This window comes from Sebastes fasciatus, chromosome 1, assembly GCF_043250625.1.
Source record: "Sebastes fasciatus isolate fSebFas1 chromosome 1, fSebFas1.pri, whole genome shotgun sequence".
In the NCBI taxonomy this organism is placed as follows: Eukaryota; Metazoa; Chordata; class Actinopteri; order Perciformes; family Sebastidae; genus Sebastes; species Sebastes fasciatus.
Window position 1 is genome coordinate 28,884,321 of NC_133795.1, and position 27,175 is coordinate 28,911,495.

The window sequence follows — 27,175 nt, forward strand, 5'->3', positions numbered from 1 at the left end:
GTTTATGCAATCACATAAATGAACAGACTCTGGCTTGACAGTGTGTAGAATAGTGACATTCTCATGCACTTGGCCTCGGTGACTCACTTTAGTAGATACAACTTTAAGCAGGAGACGGTATTAATAGACACCCACGTCATTGTAGTACAAATTACATGAATTACATCCTAACTCCAGAGATTTTAGTGTCTTATTGAACTTGTGTGCGTCACTATGTATAAAAAAAAAAATGCCAAGAATTACAGTATTGTATCTCCCCAAATAGTAAATAGATCCATAAACAGATATCTGCCATCTGGGTTGCTGTATCATCTTGTACATCTTGGTACTCTGTTTTTCAAGGACAAGATTCAGATATTCTGCTTATTAGAAAATGTCTGCTGCTACGTGGAGCTGATGTGATTGGGCCATACTCTTGCTAATAATGTATTCATCCTGACGACAGGAGCATGCAGACATCTGCACTCATTTTACTACATCTGGAAAATGTATCATACAAAATCCCTTAAGTTTAAGGAATCAACACCTATTCACAAAGTTCTCATTACAATATTTACATGATAAAATTAAATGTCCTTACCTTTCCTACGTATAGGGGATCTGTGCCCGTGTACTCCTCCACCACAAAAAACTGGTTCCACACCCATCCTCTCTTCACTCGTTCCAATGACGAGGGTCCTTCCTCCGCTGTGATCCCTCCTGAGGTTGAACCACTAGTCCTTGAGGCCTCGCACCAGCCAAAACCACAACAGCTAAGAAAACCCAACGCTGCTAACAGTGTCCCAGCTCCTGCTGTCCAAGCCATTTTGATGAAAAAAAAAATAGGAAAAGAAAAAAAGAGAGCAATTAAGCCTGGGTCTACATGTGATATAGAAGATGCATGTAGACAGGAAGAGGGTTTTTAGGTTGTAGTTTTATACCAAATAAAACTCCTCAAGGGCAAACTTAAAAAGGTCTTTGTGTAAGAACTTGAAAGTTAATCCATGAGATCACAAATAAATCTGAGGTTACCTGCTGAATGCAGGGCACGTCATGGAGCATATTGGATTCCTGCCACCTGCAGAGCACCTGTTTGTATTGTAACATGGCTAGTCATTCTGATTCTTTTAAAGTATCTGCCCAACCTTTTATAGCAGTTGTGAAACAAACAATTTTCCAAAGAAAATGCCGTTCAAGCTGAATTTTTTGAGAGCAACAAAAACAACAGATTTTACTGGATTGATTTACTGATCAGTGGGGAAACTAAGAGGAAACAGGGATACAACGCCCCTGAAGAGTGATGGAGCCCTTCCATTCTTGAATTTGTCGTTTTTACTACTTCAGTGCATCTGCTTTCACTTCTAACCATGTCACTTCCAATGGTTGGTGCGTGTTTCAGGTGATTTAGCTATTGAAAAATTACTATATTGAACTTTTTTTGGGGGAAGAAAACTCTCCTGTAGTCCAGTTCCTTGAAAAACTCATGAATAATTTTGCCTCCTGAAGCGGAATCCTTGAACTGAGAAAAGGCCAACTAATTTTACTGTTGGTGATTTTATTTGATCGTCGATGGCTTTCCCCTCCAGAACAATCCAGTGGTTTGGAAAGTTCATTCTTCAAAGGTCCTACAGTATTTCTTTGGCCATCACAAGAACTCCATCAGCAATTCAAAGGCAGGAATAGGACAAACCTGTAAAAGAGAAGAAAAAAAATCAATTAATTCCTAATCTGGAAATGTTTCCTACTTGATACTTTCGAAGGTCTTTCTTAGCCTCGAGATCAGTCAGGGTTTAAAATTACATAGTTTTTCCAGTTTTTAATTTAATCTCAAGCATGAATAGTGCTGAATGGGTTGTAATTTGTCAACAATCCTCAAACACCACCTTTCTGTTCATCTTTCTTATAGTGTGTTCTGAGCCACGAACCCCATAATATGTTGTTTTTATTGGGATTATCAGAAGAAAACTGTTTTCCACCAGCGATTCTTGTGTTCAGCAAGAATTCTAACAATGTGCTGCGAGCTGGAGAGCGATGGCAGAACAGTGAAAAGAGGACAGCAGACCAGGTGTGTGGAAAATAGGCAGGAGAGAGAGACACAGAGAGCGAGAGAGAAAGAGAGAGAGAGGTCATTGTTCATCACACACCAGACCCAAAGCATCTGTCTGCCTTCCGTCCGACTGATGGAGCGGCCCCAACATCAGCCAGCTGATTAATTGCATGAGGGAGCACTAATTGGATAAAAGTATTAATCAATTAATTCTATCCAATAAGGCAACAACTCCCTAATACTTCAGACAAACATTGGAGAGTAGTGGGGGGGAGGGGGGGGGCAGATACGGTCCTCGGCTGTTGTGAAACATGCACAGAGGTTAGACAGAAAGATAGAGCTGACGGAGCAGAAACACGCAGAGAGAGAGAGGGGGGTTAGAGGGAGGGAAGGTAAATGAAAAAAAGAGCAAGACAAAAAGAGAATGAAACAGAGAACTGCAAAATGAAATAATGAGTGAAAGATTAAAAGAGGGAACGAGACAGACTGGGTTGTGTGTGGCTGTGGGTGTGATTAATGGTCTCTTTGAAACATTCAGAACAAAAGGCGGATGACAGAAAAAAAGGAGAAACAATAACATTTAGTATGTCTCTGGCCTCACGACCTCAAGAAAGGAAGATTGCAACACCACTCGAAGAAAAGCTCCTCCGGCCAGCAGGTGGGTTAACCTATTGTATTTCTGCCGGCTGGGAGAGGACTTCTAATCTCGCTCTCCTCCTGCCCGGTAGCGAGCTTGGAGCTTCCGGAAATAATTCCTTCTCAGACTGTTGGTCAAGGCAATGTCCGTGGTATTGGAAACCAACTGCTTTGGGGGTGTCCAATCTCCAGAGCAAACAGTTCGGGAGCAATGTAACAGCTTAGACCTCTTCCTTCACTCGGTAGTTGGTGTTGTTAATGGAGGATCTATGTGGGGATTTGCACATACAATATATTGATGATGTTATCGTACATACGGTGCATTCAGTCATGCGATGCAGGGGTTGATTCGCTACACCTAATTGAGTAGCCATGCAGCAATCACATGTAATGTGACTAATACTGATCTTGAATGGTGCTTCAGTATTGCACAAGTTGGGGGACCTTCATAAGACAGACTTACAAGAGTACACAGCCACGCTAGAGCCGCTGTGAGGCCAGCAGGCTGCATTGCATGTTAAGTAGATAATATGTTTACAATGTTAACATTGTAATTATCACTAAACTCAAAGTACAAATGAGTCTGATGGGAATGTCATTAGTTTAGCAGGTATATGGTAATGAACCAAAGTATTGGACAAATTTAAATTAGATAAAAAGTCAGGGATACCAGGGAAACTAAAGTCATTACAATTCATCCCGAGGGAGACACAATTGTGTGTACCACATCTCATGGAATCCAAATGAGATATTTCACTAAAAAACTCAAATGTCAACTTCATTATGGCGCTGTAGGAAGAGGCAGACGATCACCAACGTCAGTAGACTTAATCCTCTAGGGACCATGAATGGTTTCAATAAATTTCATGGCAATTCATTAACTAGTTTTAAATTACATATTTTAGTCTGGACCAAAGTTGAGGACCGGTCGACCAACGGAACGTCGGGGTGGTTAAAAAAGAAATGAAAGAAGAGGCTGAGATATCTTGACTTTTAGGTGCTAATAGGGGTCAAGATCCAAAACAAGAAACAATTTGATAACATCTTTCATTAGACCCTCCTTTTAATTACTACCCACATCTTTTGTAAATTATGGTCCCATTAAGGGTAAAATAGATTAAATAAAAGGAGGGTATGCTTTAGGGCGTAGCTACCTTGTGATTGACATGTCGCTACCACGGCGTTGTCTGGTCTGGGAGTTGTCCACGTTTTTGTCTTAGAACTTTAATCTTTTTTCAGTTCATGAAAGTTAATTATAACCTTTTCGGTCGCCAAAAATGTCTTATTCTGCGTTCGGTTGCACTTAGCTCCACCCTCTTGTGTCACTTCTGGTTGCGAATAATCAAGATGGTGACATCCAAAAACCAAGACGACGATGGCCAAAATGCCAAACCCGAGGCTTCAAATTGGCAGTTCACAAACCAATGGCTGACTACGTCCACTTCGTATACAGTATACAGTCTATGTTCATAAAACAACATGAGATAACCCTGATGACATAAGTAGCAGTATACAATTATTTGTCATAGGCTATGTAGGAGCCCCAAAGACTAAATAAAGCATCTTGGTGGAGTGCCCTTTTCACTGTATTAGTGACAAAAATGTGTTTGCACAATAATCATTGGACAACTGTATGTTCATGGACAGCCAATCAATGATGATCCCGCCAACAGCCGTTGGAGGCAGAAAGTGGCTACTCTGACCCTATTCCCTATACATGCTCCTTCAGGACTAGACATGACAGCACTGAACTCCGGAGAAACACCAGTCATGAACAACTTTGTCTCTCGACACAGACACACACTCTCCCAATTAAGCCCTGGACAGATTGGCAAGGCAGACCAACACCGGTGGAGCGCCGTGTGCCTTGGCGCTGAGCATGCCGCGGCCTGCATCCACCAGTAACAGTAGGAGTGTGCTTGTTGGCAGTGATAGGCCTATTTTCCAGCATTCTCCAGTTTTGCTCTAACAGCAGTGAAACAGAATGTGTCTGGGCTCTTCTGACTCTGCCCTGTGCCCGTCTCTAAGATCCACCACTTGCCCCTGCAGAGGATGATGGCCAATCGACGCTGTCTGGCAGTGGAGATGACACACTATTATCATTGTCTGCTGAGGCAGAACTGTGTCCCTCTGCAGCCAGGCCGCCCCTATTGTGTTGTTTAACAGCAAGTTCCAACATTTTTGAGTCTACAGTTCCACGGACGCTGTAAACCAAGGCTGTGGTTTGACAAAAATCCCAGACAGACCATCCTACTATCATACCACTGCCTGTCTGTCAGCTGCTTTGCCTCTCACCAGATATGCAAACAACCCTTGGGTTAGGGCTGTGCATTATATCAATATTAGATTGATATTGTGATATGAGACTAGTAGGGATGCTCATTTTGAAAAATTGTCTTAACCGATAACCGACAAGATTTGTGCCACAACAGATATTCGTTGATGGGAGTCCCCAGTTCACCCATTCGAAAGCGTTAACTTAGCAACTACGGTGCTGCGTGTGGGCTGTTAAGGTGGCCCAGCTTTTCTCCTTAAAGTGACGAGCCGCTCAGCTTTTCAGTTAATTATTAATTAATTTCTTTGAATCATTTTAACTGATAGCGTTAATCTGTTAAAATGCTTAATGTCGGTTAACGGTTAAACGGTTAATTATGGACATCCCTAGAGACTAGATATGGTCTTAGATTTTTGATATCGTAATATTGTGTTGTCTTTTCAGGCTGCATTACAGTAAATAGATGTAATTTTCTGAATTTACCAGACTATTCTAGCGATTCTATTATTTCCCTTTACCCACATTACTGATGATTACTTATCAAAAATGTCATTGTTTAAACATTTTGTGGAAGCACCAATGGTCAACCCTAAAATATCGCCGCAACATCGATATTGAGGTATTTGGTCAAAAATACTGTGATATTTGATTTTCTCCATATCACCCAGCCCTACCTGGGGTTAGTAATCACTGGCATATATAAACAATGTCCTCCTCCTCCACTATCTGCTCAGGTACAAGGAGTGAATAGGCCAGAGTGTGTGCATCTCTGTGACCCTTTGGTGGAACGGCTACTGAGACAGTGGCACTGGGGCATTCCTGCATGCACTTGAACTGCTATCCGAGCTCTGAGAGTTAGAAGATCTTCCGCAATGCAATGCAACACACGGCAATGAGCAATAAAATACATTCAGATTCCAGGTGGATTACCTTGTGTGTGAACAATCTAACATTGTGCTAATTCTACTATTTCCCTCGCATCAAGATGGATTAGTTAAACTGTTACTACCATGGCAACTCTCTAGATATGTCAAATTTTGTCTGGGATTCAGGAAACTGAACTTCCTGAGTCATATTTGATTTCACATCACCACTACCAAGACACCCACACCAATGCAGCTCCACACTGGTTATTAACACAACTCTATTTCAGGTCTGAACTTTGATAATAAAGAAGCAGGTGCCTGGTCATCTGCTTGGTGCTTGCAGATCCCTGTGGATCAAGAAACACACCCCACAAAACATTCTTATTGTTTATTGTTAATATTTCTGTATATTATAGCCAAGTAATGCATCACTTCTTGCAAGCCAGTACGATATTTTATCCCATGCCCTATTTAGTAGGCCACATGAAGATCAGAATAGGCAGTTCAGAAGGAATCGTAACTTAAACTAAATGCTCCACATCGAGTAGGAGTCAACTGCAGTGCAAGTTTAAATTAAGTTTATAGCTTTATATTTTACTACGAATAATTTATCACATATACCTTTAGTGAAATAAAAAGGAGCAAATCTCTTGTTGCACTTTGAATGATAGTCAATCCAAAAAATGGAGCGAAAACTCCTCTTAAATCCCTCGTTTGACTTAAATTGATCAAAAATATTTCTTTTCAAGTTTCCAATTAGATATTTTTTGAGCTGCGGAGTGATAACTTCAAAGAAATAAAAAAAAAAACATACTGTTTATTCCTCTGTGCCTCAAAGGCAAACAGCATTGGGAGGATAAAATTAATTTGTTTTTGCCTATCTACACTTTCCCTGTTCCCTTACAGTAGATGACTTAACAGCGGCAGGCAGTTTGAATATGTTTAATTAGAGAGCATTTGTATCAAATCTTTTTCTTTATTTTTTTTTTTTCTTTGCGTGCACCAACATCCCAGAAGTTGCTTTGCAAACTGAAACATTTGCTGAGCACCAACTGTTTGGTATAAAAACAAAATCCACACTCCTCCAATGTATCTGCTTCTCCTTCTGCTCTGCTTCCCCACTTGGGGGATTTCATTGAGTGTGTACACATTTCCTCATAATTGCGTGTAGGTCTAAAGGTAGGGAAGTCTAATGAGTCAAGAGGGGGGAGATGGAGAAAAAGAGATGTACAGTATGTCCGTGTGTTCATGTTTCACTCAAACTTGGCCATCACTACAGCGGAGTCAGAAGCCCTCACTAGAGGAGGCAAATTAGTGGCATGTCAATTACGGCCCTTCCTTTTCTAGCAGCGGCCAGCAAAACTTGTTGTTGATGATGGAAATATGGCCGACATATCTGTCTCTCCCTGTGCATCTCTCTCTTCCTTCTATGTCTTTCCACTACCTCTTCTACTCATTCTCCAATCCAAAGCTATTGGCAAGCACTGTGCAGCCATACGTGACCTATTAGAGTGCTGGATTGATTCTAGAGCATGGCTGCAGCCTCTCATCAGTGGGCATGCCCAGAGCACGCCCTTTGACTGCTGGCAGCGGACAGACGACAGCCAGGCAAGACTGATCACTGCGAACTGATAGGCATGGAGCCAATGGCCGGCAGACAGCCCTCTCTGTCTCTGTGACACACACAAACAGTCACAGGCACGCAATGTAGCAGTGTGTGTGTGTTTGTGTGTGTGTTACAATGCATTTGACCAGGGGCATGCAAAGTTCACTAGCCAGAGTGGCTCAAATCAGTGGCATTATGCCCTCTTCAGCTGACATGCTGCTGATGCTAAGTAAACAATATTTTAATTAATAAATAACTAAATATATAGCAATAATATGCTAAATAAAATAGTAGTTTGAAATTAAAAATTAACTGTTTTACAGTTCTGAAGTCAAAACTGCCTAAAAAAGTAGTTAAACAATTAAAAAATGAAAATAAACATTATTATTATTATTGGCATAATGATATCATGCTTTTAATATTATTGTGAGAGATCCGCCAAGCTCCTGTTCAGCACGCAATGATGTAACATGATGCAAAGGAAGTTTTTATTTAACAAATATGTTTGGCTTAGATGTTTGCCTGCAACTAAGTATATGTTGCATGGTTGTTAGAGTGCATCTTATGGCGGCCATATTGGTGAAGTCACTGTGTGTTGTAACAATTATCCTTTAATGAATATAGGTGTAAGGTGTGTTTACATCATAGACTGTTTATAAAAAGTGGACATAGTCACTGTGACGCCACCCATTGGTTTATGGACTGCCATTTTGAAGCCTCGAGCTCGGCATTTTCGCAGTCGCCATATTGGTTTTTGGCTGTTGCCATCTTGTTTTTTTGCAACCAAAAGTGACACGAGAAGGTGGAGCTAAGTACAACCGAACCCTGATTAAGACAAGGCAACGAAAAATGTTATAATTTACTTTCATCAACAGAAAAAAACACTGGGTAAGGGTTAAATTTGTAAGACGAAAACGCGGACAACACCCAGATCTGACAATGCCTTGGTAGCAACCTGTCAATCACAAGTCCTAAAGCCTACCTTGCTATATGGTCTATTTTACTCTCAACAGAACCACAATTAACTAAATGAACATCATGCTGTATTGAAGAAGACTTGAAACTAGCGATTGAGACCATAAACTCATGTTTACATAAAATAATAACTTGATTACAATAAATCAAGTGAGAAGTAGGGTCATTTCCTCATAGACTTTTATACAATCAGATTTCTTTTTGCAACCAGATGAGTCGCCCCCTGCTGGCTATTAGAAAGCATGCAAGTATAAGGCACTTCCGCATTGACTTCACTTTTCAAAACAGGAATTTGCCGCCTGGTTTACATACTGTTGATTACTGGCTTTATCACATTACATTGGATATCTTGGAGCTTGTAATGGGTTAACTTTGTTTGATTGTATTTAGCTGTAATTGGTTAATCGTTGACTATGGTGAGATGAGGTGTAGCTTCACAAATAAAGCATCATAATGGTTGATTTGCAGTGTTTATAGTGACAGTGCCCTCGGAGGAGAGAAGGTAAGGGCAGCATAAAGACAGAGCTGAGTGAGGCAGCTAAAGCAAGATGTTCAGTGCAAAACTGGTCTCAAGGCAGCAAGTGAATTATGACTGAAACATCTAGCTGCCATTTTTACACACTTGATCTCAAGTACATATTTTTGTCTCTGTATCTTTTGTTCAGCTTGGAAGTAAGCTTGCTGTTATGGACTGAGAAACTAACATTGTATTTCATATAGTCTACATCATAGCTTATTCTAATGTCCTGTATTTTTTTTTAACATAATGTAAGCGTGTGGTGATGAATTAAACATTTTGTTCTGTGTTTGAAACATACATCTGATCAGTTGAAGATTGGGCACAGCAGAAGATGTAGGGGGAACGGGAGAATATATGGAAATGCCTTCCTTTATTGAGGAAAAATGACCCATATTCTGGGAAGCTTATATCTGAAGAAATTACAATGTATTAGATAAACAACGAACGAAAACAGCAGTACACAATACACAAAATAGAACATATTTGAACAACTGAAGGAGAAATAAATTAATCCTCTAGCAAATTGTACCCATTTTTGTGATTTCCCTGCAGCTATTGTAAGGTTCAATATTACATTTAGTTGATGTATGTGGCCGACACACCAGCGGATTGGTCAGTGGCTTATTTGGGTTTGTCTCCAAAACAATTTTTTTCTTACTTTTTTTTCACAAACTGTGATAAGCTTGTTATCTTTGCCTCTCTGCTCTGCCATTAGCTCACTCTCCTCTCTATTGTGCCTTCCCTGACCAATCAGATTAAATGCCACATCAGATAGTTGTGTGGAGTGCATATGAGAACTGTGATTTACTGAGTGAAAAATACAAGGCTGCTTCTTTTTTTTATCATGGAAACACTGTTTAACTTGGGTTGAAAATGATGAATCAGTCTCTGCAATGATTCGCACCATTTGTCATTGATTTCAGACTAAAGTAGATCAAGCTTGCTTGTTTCTGAGGCACTGACAATTATTGCCAACACAGACAACCACGGATGCGACAAAAGCTGGCAAAGCAGGTAGCTGACAACACCTCCCCAGATCCCTTAATGTACTGGCAGGATAGATGAGTAGAGAGGACCAGCATCATGAAATTCCTATTTGCTGTTTTACCCCATGTTACTCAGGTATTGGTAGATTGATAGCTTTGGTTATGAGGGCAAAATCTCATAAAACATGAAATGAATTGCCATGACATTTGGTACAGATGTTCAAGGGCGCGAGAGGATGGATCCTGATGACTTTTCATCTAGCGCCATCATCATCAGGTCAACGTTTCAATGTCTATTACTTTGTTAACTAATGCAGAAAACTGTTAGCATGCTGACACACAAAATTAAGGTGTGACAATAGCAAACATTATACCTGCTAAACATCATGTTAGCATTGACTTACCATGCTGACATTAGCATTTAGCTCAAAGCCCTGCTTTGGCTGAGTGCAGCTTCTCAGAGCCACTAGCATGACTGTTTTCATAAACAGCAAACAATATTATAGTAATACACAGTAATACTACTACTCAGAAATTACTACTACTACTACTCAGAATAATACTACTCAGAAATTAAGTAAAATTATTATTATCATCCTACCAACTGGGATCCCCGCAGACCCAAGAGGTAAAATATTTTGTTATATCCCACAGGTGCATTATTCTATTACTCCATTTTTTCATGATTTTTCAATTTGTGTTTCTGTTTTAATTATTAGTTTTTTTTAAAAAAAAAGAAAAAAAGAAAAAAAAGCCCAATGTTATTAATTTGTGTTTTTTAATAGAATACATAGATAATATGTTTGCCATGGGTCCTAATTAATAAAGTATAACACACTATCAGGGGGGTAAGGGCACTCAGTCATTTTAAAGGAAACAGAAACAGATGCAGATGTGCTCTGTCTATTTTTATTTTAAAGAAAATGCAAAAGAACTGCATCTTAAAATAAAAACAATAAGGTATGTTTTTTCCTTCAGATGACATTAATTACATAACTAATAATGTTTTGAGAAGAAATATGTTAACATTTTGCTATGATGGTTGTTTCCTACAGTAGTCCCGAGGGACCCCAGTCGGTAGTCCTTGTGTAAGTAGCTTAATAGGCTGGAAGGATGAGGGTTAATCTGGTACTTATTATATAGTTTTGGCATACCTACAGAATTCATAAAAAGGGGACAGTACAACAGTAATAGATGAAGCTTTAACATGCAAGCATTTCCTAATAAATAATCCCTCTCAATCATCACTTATGACCCACTCGAAGTGTGTGGTAGTGTCTTTATCTACAGAGATCCTGCCCTCTGCTGTATTGTCTCTTTTATTCTTATTTTGCTCTTTGTGACATTTCCGGGTTTCAGCGAACAGCCTTTCAACCCCACGTGGGAGGCTGTAAGACAATAACAACGCGAGGGATGTTCAGCCTGTTTAGATCATCAAATACTGCTGCTTTGTCATGCCACTCGGCGTCTGATACCGAGGCACAAGTCCCCCTTTAGCTCTTTCAGATATGAAGCGGCCGTACTTCACGGATGAGAACAGGTTGTGTGTTTTTATGTGCATGTGCTACAGACAGTGCTGAGACACAGTGGACAGAAGCCTGCCCTTTGGCTGCACTCATTAAAAATCTGGCAACTATGTGCCTTCCCGCAGAGTTGAGCGGAGTTGTAGTTGTGTATATTTGTGCTTTAGAAAGTAACCGCCGTGTAAGAATCCGAAAATAACATTTTATTTCTATGATTCACTGTTTTGTTCTCACTAACGCCGCTCCCTCTCTTCATTCGTTTTATAGCTCACTAAACCATCTCTCTCTCTCTCTCTTCTCTCTCTCTCTCTCTCTCTCTCTCTCTCTCTCTCTCTCTCTCCATTCCCTCTCACGTTGAGCCGAGGAGGAGTTGGCAACCTTGAATGCAGTGCGTTTGTAAACACCAACCGACAACAGTTCACATTAGTGGAAATTAAGGTGAATGTGTTCAAACCATACATGATATCAATTCACTGCTTAGGAATACATACTGTTCTGTACAGTATAGTGTGATTCAAGGTCTCTAGGCTGTAAAGCTAGAAAGTCTACCGAGTATCTAGCTTTACAGACTCGTTTGAACAATTTCTATATCATAATTATGGCAACGAAAGCATTGAGTCTGTAGTCAGCTTGTTCCATTAGAAGAGACTACAGGTCTGAGTTCAAACGTGACAGTCACTTACAGCTTAGCTGGATCAGTCCGAGTGTGCAGTGCAGCGGTGAGTTATAGCCTGGAACCAAATTCTGAACCGTGCAATGTTTTGAGGCAGGGGAAAATAAAATTCCTCATAGAATTGAATTGCGCATTAGCTGCAAATGTCATGCTTTAATTCATAATTCATGTTTTCACAGACACTGGTGTGTGGTGGAGCTGGTCAAAAATGCAGTGTTATCTTACTGGGCTGAAACGTCTTTTTTTTCCTGCCTTGGAGGCTGGTATAATCCAAAAAGTAAATGTATGCAGACACAAACGTGCACACACAAACATATGCACAGAAAATGAATGCAAACTTAAGTGTAAACATTTGTTTTTTCTTAATGTATGCAAGTGTGTATGCCACACACACAAGCACACTCTCCCTGTCCCTCCATCATCCAGCCTACCATTAGCTCTCTTCTTCACTCTTCAACTCTCACCCTCCCTCACCATCTTATTCTATATTCCATGCACCTCTTTGCCTTCTCTGTCTTTGTCTCTATGTCTAACTCACTGTCAACAAGTTCTAAAACCTATTGCTTTTCAGCCTGCTATTCTTTTTCTGTGTCACGTTGTTTAGTCGTATTTTGTTCTGGCTTCTGCTCACTCTTCTCCTCCATCGCCCTGCCCTTACACCTTTTCTATCAACCCTTATACTGTCTGCCCATCTGCGCCGTCTCTCTCACTCATTTCTCCTTTGCACTCCGCTGCCACTTTTATTTGTTCTTTTATTGCCTTATTTCTGCTCAACAGTCTCAGCAGGTTCCCACAGTTAGGCTCCCTCTGGAGGTTTATCTGTTTGTCCTGTTTTTTCAAAATGTTTTATCTATCTCTATTGTCATTCCTTTATAGGTTTTCACTTCCACCCTGTAATATTTTAAAACACATTTTATCATGATGTTTCATGAGCCTCCTCTTTCTGCACATTCGTACATATATGCATACACTAGCATTTCTCTGAGCACCCTCACATATACCCAAACATATATTGTGACAACTCAGTTGAGCCTGGTATCATTAGGGATTGCCACTGCATCTCTCTCTAATAATAACTTCTCATTTCAGGGGCCACGGTGACAAAAAAAAAAAAGTCAGTGATTACCATCTGAAGGAAGGAGTTTATATTTGGAAGTTAATAGCCTGAGGTTAAAACACGGCCACGTTTACTCCCCCCGAGTCCGCTCGCTGGCCACAGTATATATCTCTGCCTCAGATTGATGTGTGCACTGATTTTGCATTTACTAAAAAACGTCCCTGTGCGCACACACACAAGCATGCACAGCTTAACACACACACCGTAGATAGCGAGACAGACCCGGCTCCATCTTCCATTGCCAGAATCTCCCCATCAGATGGATGAAAGCTGCCATCAAAGCCGGGCCCAGGAGGAGTTCAGACAGTCTGCTTATTCGAGTGAACCCGACACCAGAGTCCAATCCCCTCTGCCATGCTTATTAAATAGCCTATTTTGTCACTTCCAATCCCAATTCACAGTCACAGTCACTTGGCTCGGCGGCCCCGTGCCACGACACAGAGGAGTGAAAAAAAAACAAAAAAAAAACAGGCACAACAGAAAACATGTCTGTTTGTGTACTGTTTATCTAGCAATGGTGAAGTTGTAATGGGCTGTTTGCCACGGGACTGACAAGATGAAAAATAAATAAATAAAAGGAAACAAAAACAACAGTTTACTTTGGAGTGCAGAAGGGTTGCCATGAAAACGAGTGTACTGGCTCATGGAAGTTGTGTGTATTTTCATAAACGGGCAGAACTGATGAGCCTGCTAAACAGGCAAACATTCAATAATAATATAATCATATATGCAATTTAAATGCAACTTCAAGAGAAGTTATTACTTATATTGTATACTGTATATAATGTCAGTACAGAGTGCTGCATCGCCCTGGTTCCTTCAACAAAAAGCCAATTGGATTTTTCCATTGGGTTTTGGATTATTGCAGAAAATAAACTCTGATAATCTTCACAAATGAACACCATTTTTAGGATTTTTGAAGTGTGAATGCAAGCGCCACAAGTACGAGTATACACTAAGTAAGCGATAATGTACAGCGAGCCGGTCATTGTTGTGAAATAAACACCAGACAGGGCGATGCGCCGGAGATGTGGACCCCGACGTGAAGCAGCCCACTAGCTGTACATTATCCCACTTATTACATGGCTACTTACTTATTTGACACAAAAACGGTCCGCCAGAGTCCGACATCAGAAGTACATCCATAGCAACGGTCTGTTATACATAGCAACGGTCTGCTATATAGACCCTAGAACATCATGATTGACCAATCAGAATCGAGTATTGATGGAATAGCCATGAAATAAGAGGCTATAAAGGCGGACAAGTCGGTGTGATGGCGTTTAGTAATTTTCACAAGTGGAATATTTACTGATGTATTTTATATCGTAGAACAAAACGTTAACATCTCTTGAGCTTGTGTTAACTGCAGACCTTATTGCAGGCATCTAACTAAAAAAAAACATTAATTTCAAGACAAGGGAACCTGAAGTGCTAAAATGCTAACTCATTTCCAGGTTTTACGACTCATTCCCTCAGCACTCTATTCGTTGTGAAAAAGACGTAGATAAAGTAATATTATGTTCAATTTGCAATCATACATCAAGTCTATAAAATTGCCTGATGAAATGTTGATGCAAAATGATGATGCCCACAGCTTCTAAGCACAATTCGGTTCTCGTGCCGCAATTGCCCAAACGTCAATTCCAACAGACCACAACACATAATCCTCTATTCAAACCACCTCTGCACAAACATCTAACACATTTCATCCATCTGAATTAATCAGTCCCCACGTAGTTTAACAAGGATCCAGGCTCCTTTCTGTTGGGCTGCCAAACATCCCGTATACTCGGGCAGCATGCTAGTCAGACCTTGCTATTGTTTGGGGTTTCTCTCTCCTCCCAACCGGACTCTATATTCTGAATCCAAAGCGCCGTGTTGTATTGGCAAGTCAATGATATGCAGCCGAGCGTGACTGGGGAGAACAAAATCTGCATTGACACAGGGAACTGTCTAGAGAATGGGTGCTGCCTTGCATTAGGCTGCTGTGTTTGCTTATGGGTTATAATGAGAGGTGACATATTGTCAGTGCCTTGCTAAAGCTGGTCTCCTAATTACACTAATTGATGCTTTTCCACCCCCGTCCCTCCCTTTCTCTTCAAATCTCTGCCTAACCCCCCTCCCTCTCCTCCTCCCTTGTTCCCTCTCTCCCATGCCAATACTGTTGCTACTCTTCAAAACTCAAAAGCTTCCACCCACGTACCAAGATGAGCCTGCACCCACTCACTTGCTTTCGCTTTACGTCCGTTAATTTCGCTTAAATTTTCTTTTTCACGAACTACCCTTGTGCCATTCCTTTCTTTCTCTCTCTGCCTCTGCCCATCTGTCTTTGTCTTTCTGTCTTTCTCTTCCCTGTCCCCACTGGACTAGCCTTTGTGCCACAGTGCATACCACAGTGTCCACTACTGCTGCACAGGCCCCCATGCCTGGGCTGCCAGCTGCACAATTACTAAATCGCTCATCTCACGGGTGGCTGGCGCTCTGTATCCCCAGATTTGGCTGTGAGAGAGAGGGGGTAGACTCAGAGAGAGAGAGAGAGAGAGAGAGAGAGAGAGAGAGAGAGAGAGAGAGAGAGAGAGAGAGAGAGAGAGAGAGAGAGAGAGAGAGAGAGAGAGAGAGAGAGAGAGAGAGAGAGTAGCATATGAATGAAACAAACAAAATGGAAAGGGCAGTGGGATCTGGAGGGGTAGACCGGACTAAGAGCCCGAGCCAAAAGCTTGCTCCTCTGTGACTCTGTGTGTGTGTGTTTCTACTTATTGTGCATGCATGTTTGCAAAGGAAATGTTCCGAGCGTGCGTTCGCGCATCCATGTAGGTGAATGTGTGTGTCTCCGTGAAAGACAGGTGACGGCCAAGGTAGTTGACAGCTGTCAGTGCACATGGGCTCAGGATGGTAGAAGAGCGCTGGTGTCTGTCAACACACTGCTCCGACTCTGCCCGTAGCTTCAGGCCGACCGTACTTATAGGACCCCTCTCAGGACAGCCGGAGACCACCGGTGTCTATCAGAGCTGCTTCCAGCCAATGCAAATGCAATGCTAAGCGAGTTGGATGCGGACTGCCTTGATGTCAACAAGTTGAGCATATTGCAGAACAAGTATGACAGGTTTCTTTTGTCTTCCTATGAAAGGAGGCTTGATGCATCATGGATCACAAGTCTACAGTCTGAAGCAGAAGGATGAACTTCATACACTGAGCATTTTAGAGTGATAGAATTCTACACTATTGCACACTAGCCTTAGGTTCACTTGGAATGGAGTCCTGATAACATCTGCCAATAAACGGGTATACTGTGCCATGGGCACCGGCTTCCTGTGCAACCTGTTCTGGCGTGTAAACCTGTTAAAGCAGGAAGGAAAACATGGATAGGCAATTTTCTCAGCAAGTATTTATAACTATGTTCTCTGTACAAAAACATAAAAATAGACATGTAGGTATAGAGGGCAAAATCAGCACTGCACATCATGTCATCCGATTTGCTCTTTTTCCCAGTTTTTCATACCTCATGCCCTCTCTAAGCAATGTTATTATTATTCACTACATTTATCACCTGCACCTGATATATTCACCAATGTGTTAGGAGCAAGCACAGTGTATTGAAGAGCCAAAGGGGGGGACTGGAGAAAGGATGAGGGCTCTGGGGATGTTGTTGCTTTTTTCCAGTGATTGACATCAAGTGTCACAGCTAAGGGAGGAAGTGAAAGTACAAAGTTACTAGATGATGTGGAAGCAGGCCTTTGGGAAATCAAATAAAGACCTCCGTTAAGGTACCTCCATGTCCAGAACATTATTTTGACAAGACTCATCCAGTGGCTAACTGTCCCTATAGAGCTTCACCCGGCTCAGCCCGGTTGCACGAAAAGGCATATGAATGACATGATAATGCACAAGGCAAAAGTGTGCAATGAAAACATTGTTTTTGCATTTGGTGTGTCATTTGTACACCATATAGTCTGTACTGTGTGCAGGGTAAATGCATCTGTAAAAATGTGCTACGCTCAGAGCTAGTGACGTAGAATAAAAAGTGAGAAAGACCGCTTATGATGGTCGGGTGGGAACGTCGATGGGTCCAACAAACACAGGACTTTCAACCAGGAGACCAGTGTTTTGTTTTGCAAGTAACGTTAGTGACGTGTTTTTTTAGTGACATGTTCTGTACTGATGTTACGTTGTTTCTGTATGTATTGTACTTAGTTTACGTACTTATTTTAAGGCCAACCGTGATGTTTTTTTCTAAACCTATAGGTGGTGTTGTTGCCTAAACCTAAACTGCGGACCTTACCATAGTTTTGTTGCAAGGCGTACAACTGACACGCAAAAAGTGGCGTACATATGACAAGTAAAAAGCCTAAAAATGAGTCCTCATGAGACATGGGCTGTCCTTGTCATGTCATCATACAACTTTCCCATGAAATTGGGTTGCCCTGCTCCACACATACCCTGCACCTTGCCGGCCTGACTGCAAGATACAATCTGGTTGCTCTACAGTACCTCACGACAGCTCTCTTCTAGCTGTTGTTGGCTGGAAATGATTTAAGTGAAAGAATACTTAGCCAAATGTTAATTTGTGGGCCTGGCGAGCAACCAAGCAGAACTGACTTAATCTGTAATATTACACCACTCACAGAGGAAATGATACCACTTGAAACTTAAATGCATGAACGTGAGCCATTTGGCAAAAAAAAAAAAAGACGTAGACTTATTTTGACTTCAGGATTATGTGTTTTATCTAATCAATGCAAAAGCAAGCAAACAATAAGCAGAGAAGCTTGGTGAGTAAATGCAGCTCAAAGGTTAAAACACAAGAATACAAATAAGAAATCACAACTCGTTAACCGCATCTATTTCAGTTTACTGTATGTATTTAACTCTTGAATTAATGGCAATTATGTTTTCATGCTAACTATAAAGAAATATATGTATAAAACATAATAATATGACACTCACAATGATTAACTTATTAAAACCCATTAGGCCATTGTGGCTCAGCTATTGCCTTTGCATTTGAACGTTATCTTATTTAAGCATCTGAATGTTTTACACACCAGCAGAACATCAACCACAAATTTATGTTGGGTAGAAAACATACTGGAAAAACAAGACACTTAATTATGGCTTGCCAAGCATATCATGTTTTGACACTTAAATGAATGCTTGCACTGTGTACTGAACCTGCAAGAGTGAAAGCACATCAGTAGGAGCCCGATGGATATTTATTAAGCAGAGCTCTCATAAAATCATGGGCAAATCCTCAAAAGTGTGTTTCCAGACTTTACATTTCATCCATATGTTGCAAATGAAAAAAAATTCCGTTATGGAGTAATCTCTTAATCCGTCTCATAATTTCAGTTTATCCCTCACCTTTTTTCCGCCTCCTGTGTAACTGTGTGTGAGTTTACTCTCTCCCTCACTTTGATCACACTTCAGCTGCTTTGTTCATAATCATGTTACATACAATCTCTAATCCTTTAATATATTCAGAGGAATAAACATTTCAAGAGGACTTAGGAGGCAGTAACATGTTTATTTTACTTTCCTGTTTATCACTGTGGGAAAATCCAGAGAAGCAATCCTCTGACACGGGCCAATCTGAAACCTCAAAGCAAGTAGCCAGTAGGTAGCTGCAAAGTAAAAAACACTGTACACAGCTTTGTGTCTGTTGTGTACTGAGGTATCATCTTCCATTGACACTAAAAATGATCATCTGTTCCAGAAATATATGTGTAAATGTCAGTCTTCTACAGCCAATTATGAATAATTGTTCGTTTACATTAAACATTAGCGGTGTAAGAAGATATTGATACGCATGAGTATGTTGTAGGATACCGTATCGATTCTCCAAAACACTGTGTCGACTTTTTATTAACCTTGATTTAAAGGCCATCGGGCCTGACAGTAATTAGATTTTTCGGATGTTGTAGCAGGCTCAGTTTTAAGACTAGAAAGCCTAGGGTATCCATTGGTACCAACCAGGTAATACTGTCGCGAAGTAGGATAAATAAGTAAATAAATAAGTTACGCTAAATTTTGGCATAAAAAAACTGGCCTGGCGATTTTCCCGGGGGTCCCTTGCCTCTGACCTCAAGATATGTGTATGAAAATGGGTTCTACGGGGTACCCACGAGTCTCCCCTTTACAGACATGCCCACTTTATGTTAATCACATGCAGTTTGGGCAAGAAAGCATGTAGTTCTTTGCATGCAGTATACATTTTGTTGTTTTTGCCTATTCAAAAATGGTGTATATTTCTAGTGTGTTCTTTAAACTATGACAGTTTTCCTAACATTCATTTTTTTTTAAATTGCAGTATATCGCCTTGCTTAAAGCCTCGCAAAATATAGCAATATATTGAATTGTTACCCCTACATTATGATTATGTATCGTATCGCCAGATTCTTGCTAATACACGGCCCTATTAAACATGTGTAGAAAGACAATCTGAGACCCTAAAGTCTCATAAAGAAACATTATTGCTGTCTTTATCACCAACCCGATCCATCCCCCATCTCTCTGTCCTCCCATCATCCCCCAATAATATGGACCTACTTTTTTTCTCAGTGTAGTTCATTTTTCCCGCTGGACTGCTTTCACTAGGTGGCCATACATCCTGACTCTGTGAGTGCTGTGTGGCGCACTCAGCCATAAGATTCCCATTAGGCCAGACTGTGGTCAGAAAAGACCGAACCTGACTGTGTTTCTTCTCACCCTCCACAACTCTGTGATGGTTGAGTGTGTGCATGTGTGTGTGTTTGAGGTTGTGAAATTGCGTGTGAAGGCCTCCCCTAATGCTTCTCCTTCCAAGAGCGGGTGCAGCACTACCATAGCCAAGGCTGGATGATGATTATAGTCCAAAATAGAGAAATAACACTGTCATTAACTATGTTTACATGCACAAAATATTCTGTTTTTTTTGCTCTTATTCAGAAAAAGACAATGTTCCTACTAAGCTGTTTACATGGCTAATGAAAATGAATATTCCACTAATATTCCTATTAAAATGCAGCAGTTCATGCTCCGATTAACTTAACCGGAGGTGGATTTGTTCGACCGTGTGAACACAGCCTCCCTCTTTTTCATTCCTTCAACCACTTTCTTGAAAAGATCTGCGTTGGGATATTTGCACATAACCAAAAACATATATCCAAATCTTTCATAATGTTTTAAAGTAAGTGTGTTTCTCCTTCCAACCAGACATGTGGGCTTTTCTTTTGGGCATGCATCTCTGCAAACTGTCGGCTAGTTGGTTTGTGTACAACACACAGAGCTGGCTGTAAACAGGTAAGAGGCTGTGTGTCGCAAACTGCCATAGAAACCCCAATTGAGACACATTTTCCAAATGTGCTGTACACATGTCAAAATAATGCTCCATATCCCACATGTCTTAATCGGAAAATGCTCCATTGGCTCCAATTCAGAATATCCAAACGTAATATGCCGTTTACATGACCCGTATCAAATTCCGAATATTAGCACATTTGGACTAATAGTGGAGTATTAGTATGCATGTGAACATAATCACTGTTGCCAGTTTAGGCTTCCTGCTCACATAGAAAAGAAAAACCCACACATGCACTCGCCAAAGTTCACAGTACATGCAGTTCATGCGAGATGACATCCGTGTTGTTGTGTTCAGAGTACACAATAGGAAATGACATCCTCGTTTTCACATTAAGGGAAATGAACATGTTATATTTGCGGAAAGGTCAAGCCTCCCAGCCTGGGGACAGGTTGTATAACTGCGGTAATTATTATGTAGCTCCTCAGAAATTACAGGGAACTTCATGTCAAATGTCAACAGCCAGGCTGAGGCTGTTTGAATGCTCATTTGCAGCTTTGCAAAATGCCAGTGTTGAGGAAGTTGAGAAAAGTTAAAATTAAATCAGATTTCTTTACTCGGTTCTTCAGAATTCTTCACTTTCTAAAAGCCATAGCAGATTTTACCTGCCATCATACTGTATGTTCTTAGGATTGTCTCTGAAAGACTGTATTGAGCAGCATGTGTTTCTGACCTGTACACTTCTTAAATGTTTGGTCAGTATTGTAATCTTAACATGGCATAACTTCAAGTATCCTTGCTTATTACATAGTAGTGTATATAGGCATTTCTCTCTTTTCCCTTTGTGTATAACTGTTGCTCATCCCCTGTGAAGCTTTTGAATAAATTACGGAAGCCCTAAACGGACATGATTCAGACATGTTTTTAATACCGCTATCTTGAGATCACGAGTTAATTATGTTGTTAACTTGAAAAAAACAAGCTTTGTTATCAGCGTTCCGGAGATATTCTAAAAATAGTAACGAGAGTACCTTTCTGTCTTATACGATATCGTTGACCTCAGGGGGTTAACATTTTATTTTGAAAACTGGACATAGTCAAACGTGTATCCCTCCGCCAACTTCACCCACTCCATCACTGTCAGCCATGTATCTATACATCCATGCTGCCAGACCAATCTGAGCTGTTTGAATGCATTACCATCGGCTGATTTGACCGAAACATTATAAGTAATAAAAGAAAAACAACTTTTAGTTTTCTCGTGATATGCCAGTTAATTATCTTGTTATGTTGAGATAAAAAAGCACATTTTCTTGAGATAACCGCATTAAAAAAAAAGTTTGAATCGTGTCCATTTAGGGCTTCCATACAACATGATTTTACTGGACAGATTTTAAATTTTCATAAGGCCAGTAACTGTAATGTAATAACTGTAATGTAATTACAAAAAAACCAAGACATAATGTATTAAACTAGAGTGTTATGGGAGGAGTAATTTGCATGGGTTACCAGTTATTATGTTATTATTAGGGCTGTCAAAGTTAGCCGATAATAAAGTGTTTAAAGCTAGAGTGAAGATATCATATGAAACTAGAAAACCTCAGGAATCCATTGGTACCAACCATGAAGGAGCCTAAATAACGCTCCAAACTTGCGCTAAATTTTGGCGAGGAAAAACTGTCATGGCCATTTTCAAAGGGGTCCCTTGACCTCTGACCTCAAAATATGAGAATGAAAATGGGTTCTATGGGTACCCATGAGTCTCCCCTTTACAGACATGCCCACTTTATGATAATCACATGCAGTTTTGGGCTGTTGTTCGCCATGTTATGATTTGAGCATATTTTGTATGCTAAATGCAGTACCCGTGAGGGTTTCTCAACAATATTTGTCATTGTTTTGTGTTTTTAGTTGATTTCCAATAATACATCTATATATACACATTTGCATTAAGCAAGCATATTTGCCCACTCCCATGTTGATAAGAGTATTAAATACTTGTCAAATCTCCCTTTAAGGTACATTTTGAACAGATAAAAAATGTGCGATTAATTTGCGATTAATCGCGATTAATTATAGACCATCGTGAATACTCGCGATTAAATATTTGAATCGATTGACAGCCCTAGTTATTATTACAACTACAAGCTTGTGTTTAAAATCATAAATCTTATATCCTGGATCATATTCAGAGACTGAAAATACTTCCTCCCACTCTATTTTCAAAGCAATTAATAGTGAAAATCCCCTGCACCTGCTAAGCATTAGCATCACAGCAACAGACACATAGTTTAAGAACATGGAATTGGTTGATTTCCACACAAATCTCACTTTAAATCGTGCGAGGAGCCAAGAAAAACAAGACAATTAATAGAATTCTGCTTAGAGCTGGAACAATCATGGCGGATGCACCTGCAAACCATGTTTAGGCACGGGTGTGTTCTTTAAACTAGGGAATTTGAATGCAATGAGCGCATCCTAAGCAGATGCAGCCTAAGCTGTTTTAGAGAACTGGAAGCAATGAATATAGAGCACACAGAATCAGGCCACGGAAACTGATTTCACATAATAGCCACTTCACAGGACACACCTCCTCATCATCTCAGTGAGAGCCTTTTTTCCAAAATCAATAGTTGGCTGAACATTCACTTTTTCATAGTTCCACACACATGAACACAAATGGCTCCCCCTCTCTCTACGTTTTCTCTCTGCAGCATACACACATACACACACCAATACTAGCGTCTGAGGTGTGTTAAAGGTATGTTTGTGAAAAACGCAACTTTTAAAAGTGTCCTGAATTTTCTAACAGCTTTTCTGAAGCTGTATAAATATTTTAACTCGTTCCCCAATTTCTAACAGCCCTCTGAGGAAACGATGAAAAGATATAAGGAAAAGCACTGAGGCGCACTGGGAGAAACTCGCTAGTTATCCGCCTGGGTGTAGATAAACAGAGCAAACGTTCTTGGATAAATACATAGATCACACCCCAAAACTGAACTCTGTTGGAGAGGGTCATTACGGCGCCCATTTGTTTTCTGTAGCAAAGCTCTTCTGGGTTAGGGGAACCAGAGTTGACAGTTTATGGGGAGAGAAGTCAAATAAAACAAATTGCCTCAGCTTCGGATACAAGCGAATGTGCGCTCCGTGCCCAGCGGCAAAACAAATGGGATGGCAAGGAGAAGGTTTCTTTCTTTTTAGGTTTATAATGCACTTGTTCCCACTGGAAATGACCGGGGACTGCGAATGGCATTTGTATATTTGCATGATGGAGTATACCTATACGTGTAAAATGCCATCACCGTGTGACACTTGACCCTCTTGGTTAGTTCCCATCCCAGACATAAAAGGACAGAGGAACATACAGGGCAACATAATGCAAATCAACTCATTATATATACCTTTATTGTCAGTTTATTACCAGAAAATGAGGATGGAACTGTTCACTGCTGTCAGATGGAAGCCTTTGTTTTGACAAGAGGATTAAAGAGCTCTTAATTTCAATGGTGACAAATTCACAAGCTTCATGCTTTGATGTGCAGTTTGTGTATTTAGGTAGGCATCAACATTTTAACATTAGATCACAAATACAAATCCTCATTGTGTAAGGGAAAGCCGGAACAAAAAGCAACAGTTTTTTAGATAACCGTTATTTTAAAAGATAACATTACAGACAGAAACTTGTTGTTGTGATCAACAACTCATATGTGCTTTATCAATACCAGGTTATTTTGTACAAAATGTGGAACGACTTCAGTATAATTTGACTGCGAGCGAATGTTGCGCATTGACGCCGTCATTCGGCACGAAAAGAAACAGTATAAACTTGAAATCTTTATATTATTGTTGTTTTTATCAAAAATATTTGACAATATCCTCGTTAATATGTAATTGCAAATAAATCATCTTTCATCTCGATAAAAATTATAAAATTTCATTTTATATTTAAATTTCTAATTTCATCAAACGTTTTGCAACAACAGAAACTGTTAATACGGAAACTGCTATACTGTTAAAAAAAAATTAACAGTATAAGAGTGATTCAGATTCAGACAACTTAATAAATTCAATCTTTATTTAAGGAAATGCCTCTGGAGTTTCACCCACATCCTCTTATGCCACCCAATTAAACTCCTGTTCCCATGATGATTGAAATTCTCGCTTGCGCTTCAGCTCATAAACTTTGTCTTTATCCACCACCATTTTATCACGACTGCCCGAGCGGTATTGCACATGTGATCTCGCAACAGAGATGAGAAGAAAGCAAGATGATGGCTCACTCCTTCGCTACTTCCATCATCAGCTCCGGAAAATATAATTAATTTTCTTTCACCACTTGCCTGATGGGGTTTGAGTGAATTTACTTACTGTGATCCAAAAGAACTTTACGGGCAAAACAATTTTTTTTGTGATTCTGGTAAGTGTTGCGTGCTGTGCATGCTGACGTAGTTAGGCATATCAGAGTCATAGGCTCGGAGAAAACCGCTGTGTTACCTTCGTACAGTGCTACCTTCGTACAGTGCTACTTTTGTACTGGCTCTCCCCTACATAATCAATAAATAAATAATAGATGAAATTATTAAACCATCAAGTGCAGTATATGTCTTCCATTCTGTAATTGGTCTCTCTTTTGTCTAAAAAAGAGAAGTATTTCTTTTGCCCGAGGAGTTTCTGTTTCAGCTGTCCTCTCTAACTCATCCTAAAACCATTTTTTTGCCCTCCTATCTACTAGCAAAGTAATTCTGCTGCCTGGGCGTATTTTCACTGTCAGACACTGTCCGCTGTATGATTGACAGGCTCATTACCCTATCCCCATTACGATATTGCCTAATCAATCTATTCATTGTATTCTCCTCCAGGCAGAAAAAGGCAATCTTTTGCATGAAAATGACCAGGGCCTGTGCAGGAAGGATTCCGAGGAGAGACGAGGGGGAGTGGATGATTGTTAGGGTTCAATTTGCGGCTGAGCAGTCAAGTAGTGGCGTTTACTGGCGAACTGATCAATATTAATGTCAAGATGAGCTCTGTGTAACTTTCCCTCGCTGTCTAATCCAAACTGGCGATACAGTGTATCGCCAAGATCAGCATAATAGTGATATTACCAAATGGATGGGCTATATCTTACTATATCTTACTATATATGGAAGTGAAGGTATGAGAAAAAAAGTCAATCACTGAAGAAAATCACGGAAGACCTTTAGACCTCTCTCTCAGTCCTCAAGTACCTGGACAGTGAACAGCGCTCCTATTGAACTAGAGGATCAAAAAGGAGAAGTTCAACAAGAAAATGACAGCCGCCCACGGGTGCTGCAATGCCCTGCACTCCACTGTGAGGTAAATCACACCTTTGAAGTCAGCTCTCTCACTCCCCGCTGAGGTTGCCGCACGGCTATCAGCCGACTATTGGGAGAGTGAGTTCCCAGCATTATGATCGCTATCATTAGGACGGCATTGAAGTTATTACTGCCATTGTAAAAATAATAATGTCCATCAGAAGTCAATCAGAAACACGGCATGTGGCCAGAAGTGGACCGGCAGGAGGAGAGTGGCTGTGTTAGGAAGAGGGTGGTTAAATTCAACCGAGTTAGCTTGACTTCTTGGACTTAGTGAAGTAAAAATACTTCATTTCGCTGGTGTGTACAAAATGATGCAAACGGAACATAACTCCGTAGATTGCAGAGATGGCAGTTACTGTATGTTTTTTTTGTTAAGTTTAGTTCTAAAATAATAATAATTGCTTGAAATGTGCATATTTTAGTCTGTATTCACAAAATATAAGAGCTGGACTACCAGTCATACAAGGAGTAAGATGCTTTTGTGTTCTTTTTCTGTGAAAGAACAGGCTGCAGGTAAAGTGGTAACATGGACAGACATGAATAGATGCATGACAAGCTACTTTAAGGATTAACATGATTTATGAATGAAGAATAGAGCAGGAAAACTTAAAATTAAACAGCAGTATACTCGTCTATTTGATAATGAGCTTGCAAAAAGAAACAATCTAGTGCAATTTGCACACTAATAGTCTGAAATGAGTAAAATGTAACTAAATTAAGATGTGAAAATATTGATAATCAATGTAGAAACTAAAGGTCAAATTCTACACTACGCACTGAATTAGTCATCCGTTTAAAAACCTCTTTAAAATGGAGCTTACAAACTATTCCCTCTGGGATATAATAATGTTCTTAGGATTTTACTTAACTATTAATTGCTTTGAAACACCAATGGTATCTATTTGTCTGTAGCATCGCCTCTAAATCCTAGAAAAAAAAGAAATGCTGTTTAAGAAACAGTAAATAAACAGATATGATTCTTGTAATCTGGTGAATGTTGACTTCAGGTATGAATAACAACAAACTGTAATGTGTACATTTTGACTAGTCATAACTAAATATATCTGGTTAGATTTATGGCCTGTCAGAATTTACTGTACTTTAAATCTGTACAAATGAATACATGTTACAAAGTCTGTTTTATCTTGATGGCTCTTGATGAATACTATTTAGAGTTATCTTGACTCTGCTGTTAGTACAACTAATGAGAAATAATCTTAAGGAGCTTTCACAAGCCAAAAATCCACCCCTGTTGCGGTTCGTTTGGGCATTTGTGAACGCAATAATCGTACTCGGGTGCGGACCAAAACAAACGGTCGGGCATTTGTTGAGATGGAAACAGGTAAACGACAGGTTAACA

At 40.1% G+C, this 27,175-nt stretch overlaps 1 protein-coding gene across 3 annotated transcripts in view; it reads right to left on the minus strand.

Moving 5' to 3' along the window:
* Positions 1 to 27,175, minus strand: part of cdh22 (cadherin 22) — a 191,188-nt gene that overhangs the window by 91,121 nt on the left and 72,892 nt on the right. For all 3 annotated transcript variants that reach the window (XM_074641992.1, XM_074642011.1, XM_074642002.1), the window contains one exon: positions 581 to 1,669. In XM_074641992.1, coding sequence (XP_074498093.1) covers positions 581 to 805 — 225 coding nt within the window. In that variant the 5' untranslated portion in view covers positions 806 to 1,669. The remainder of the gene's footprint in view (positions 1 to 580; positions 1,670 to 27,175) is intronic.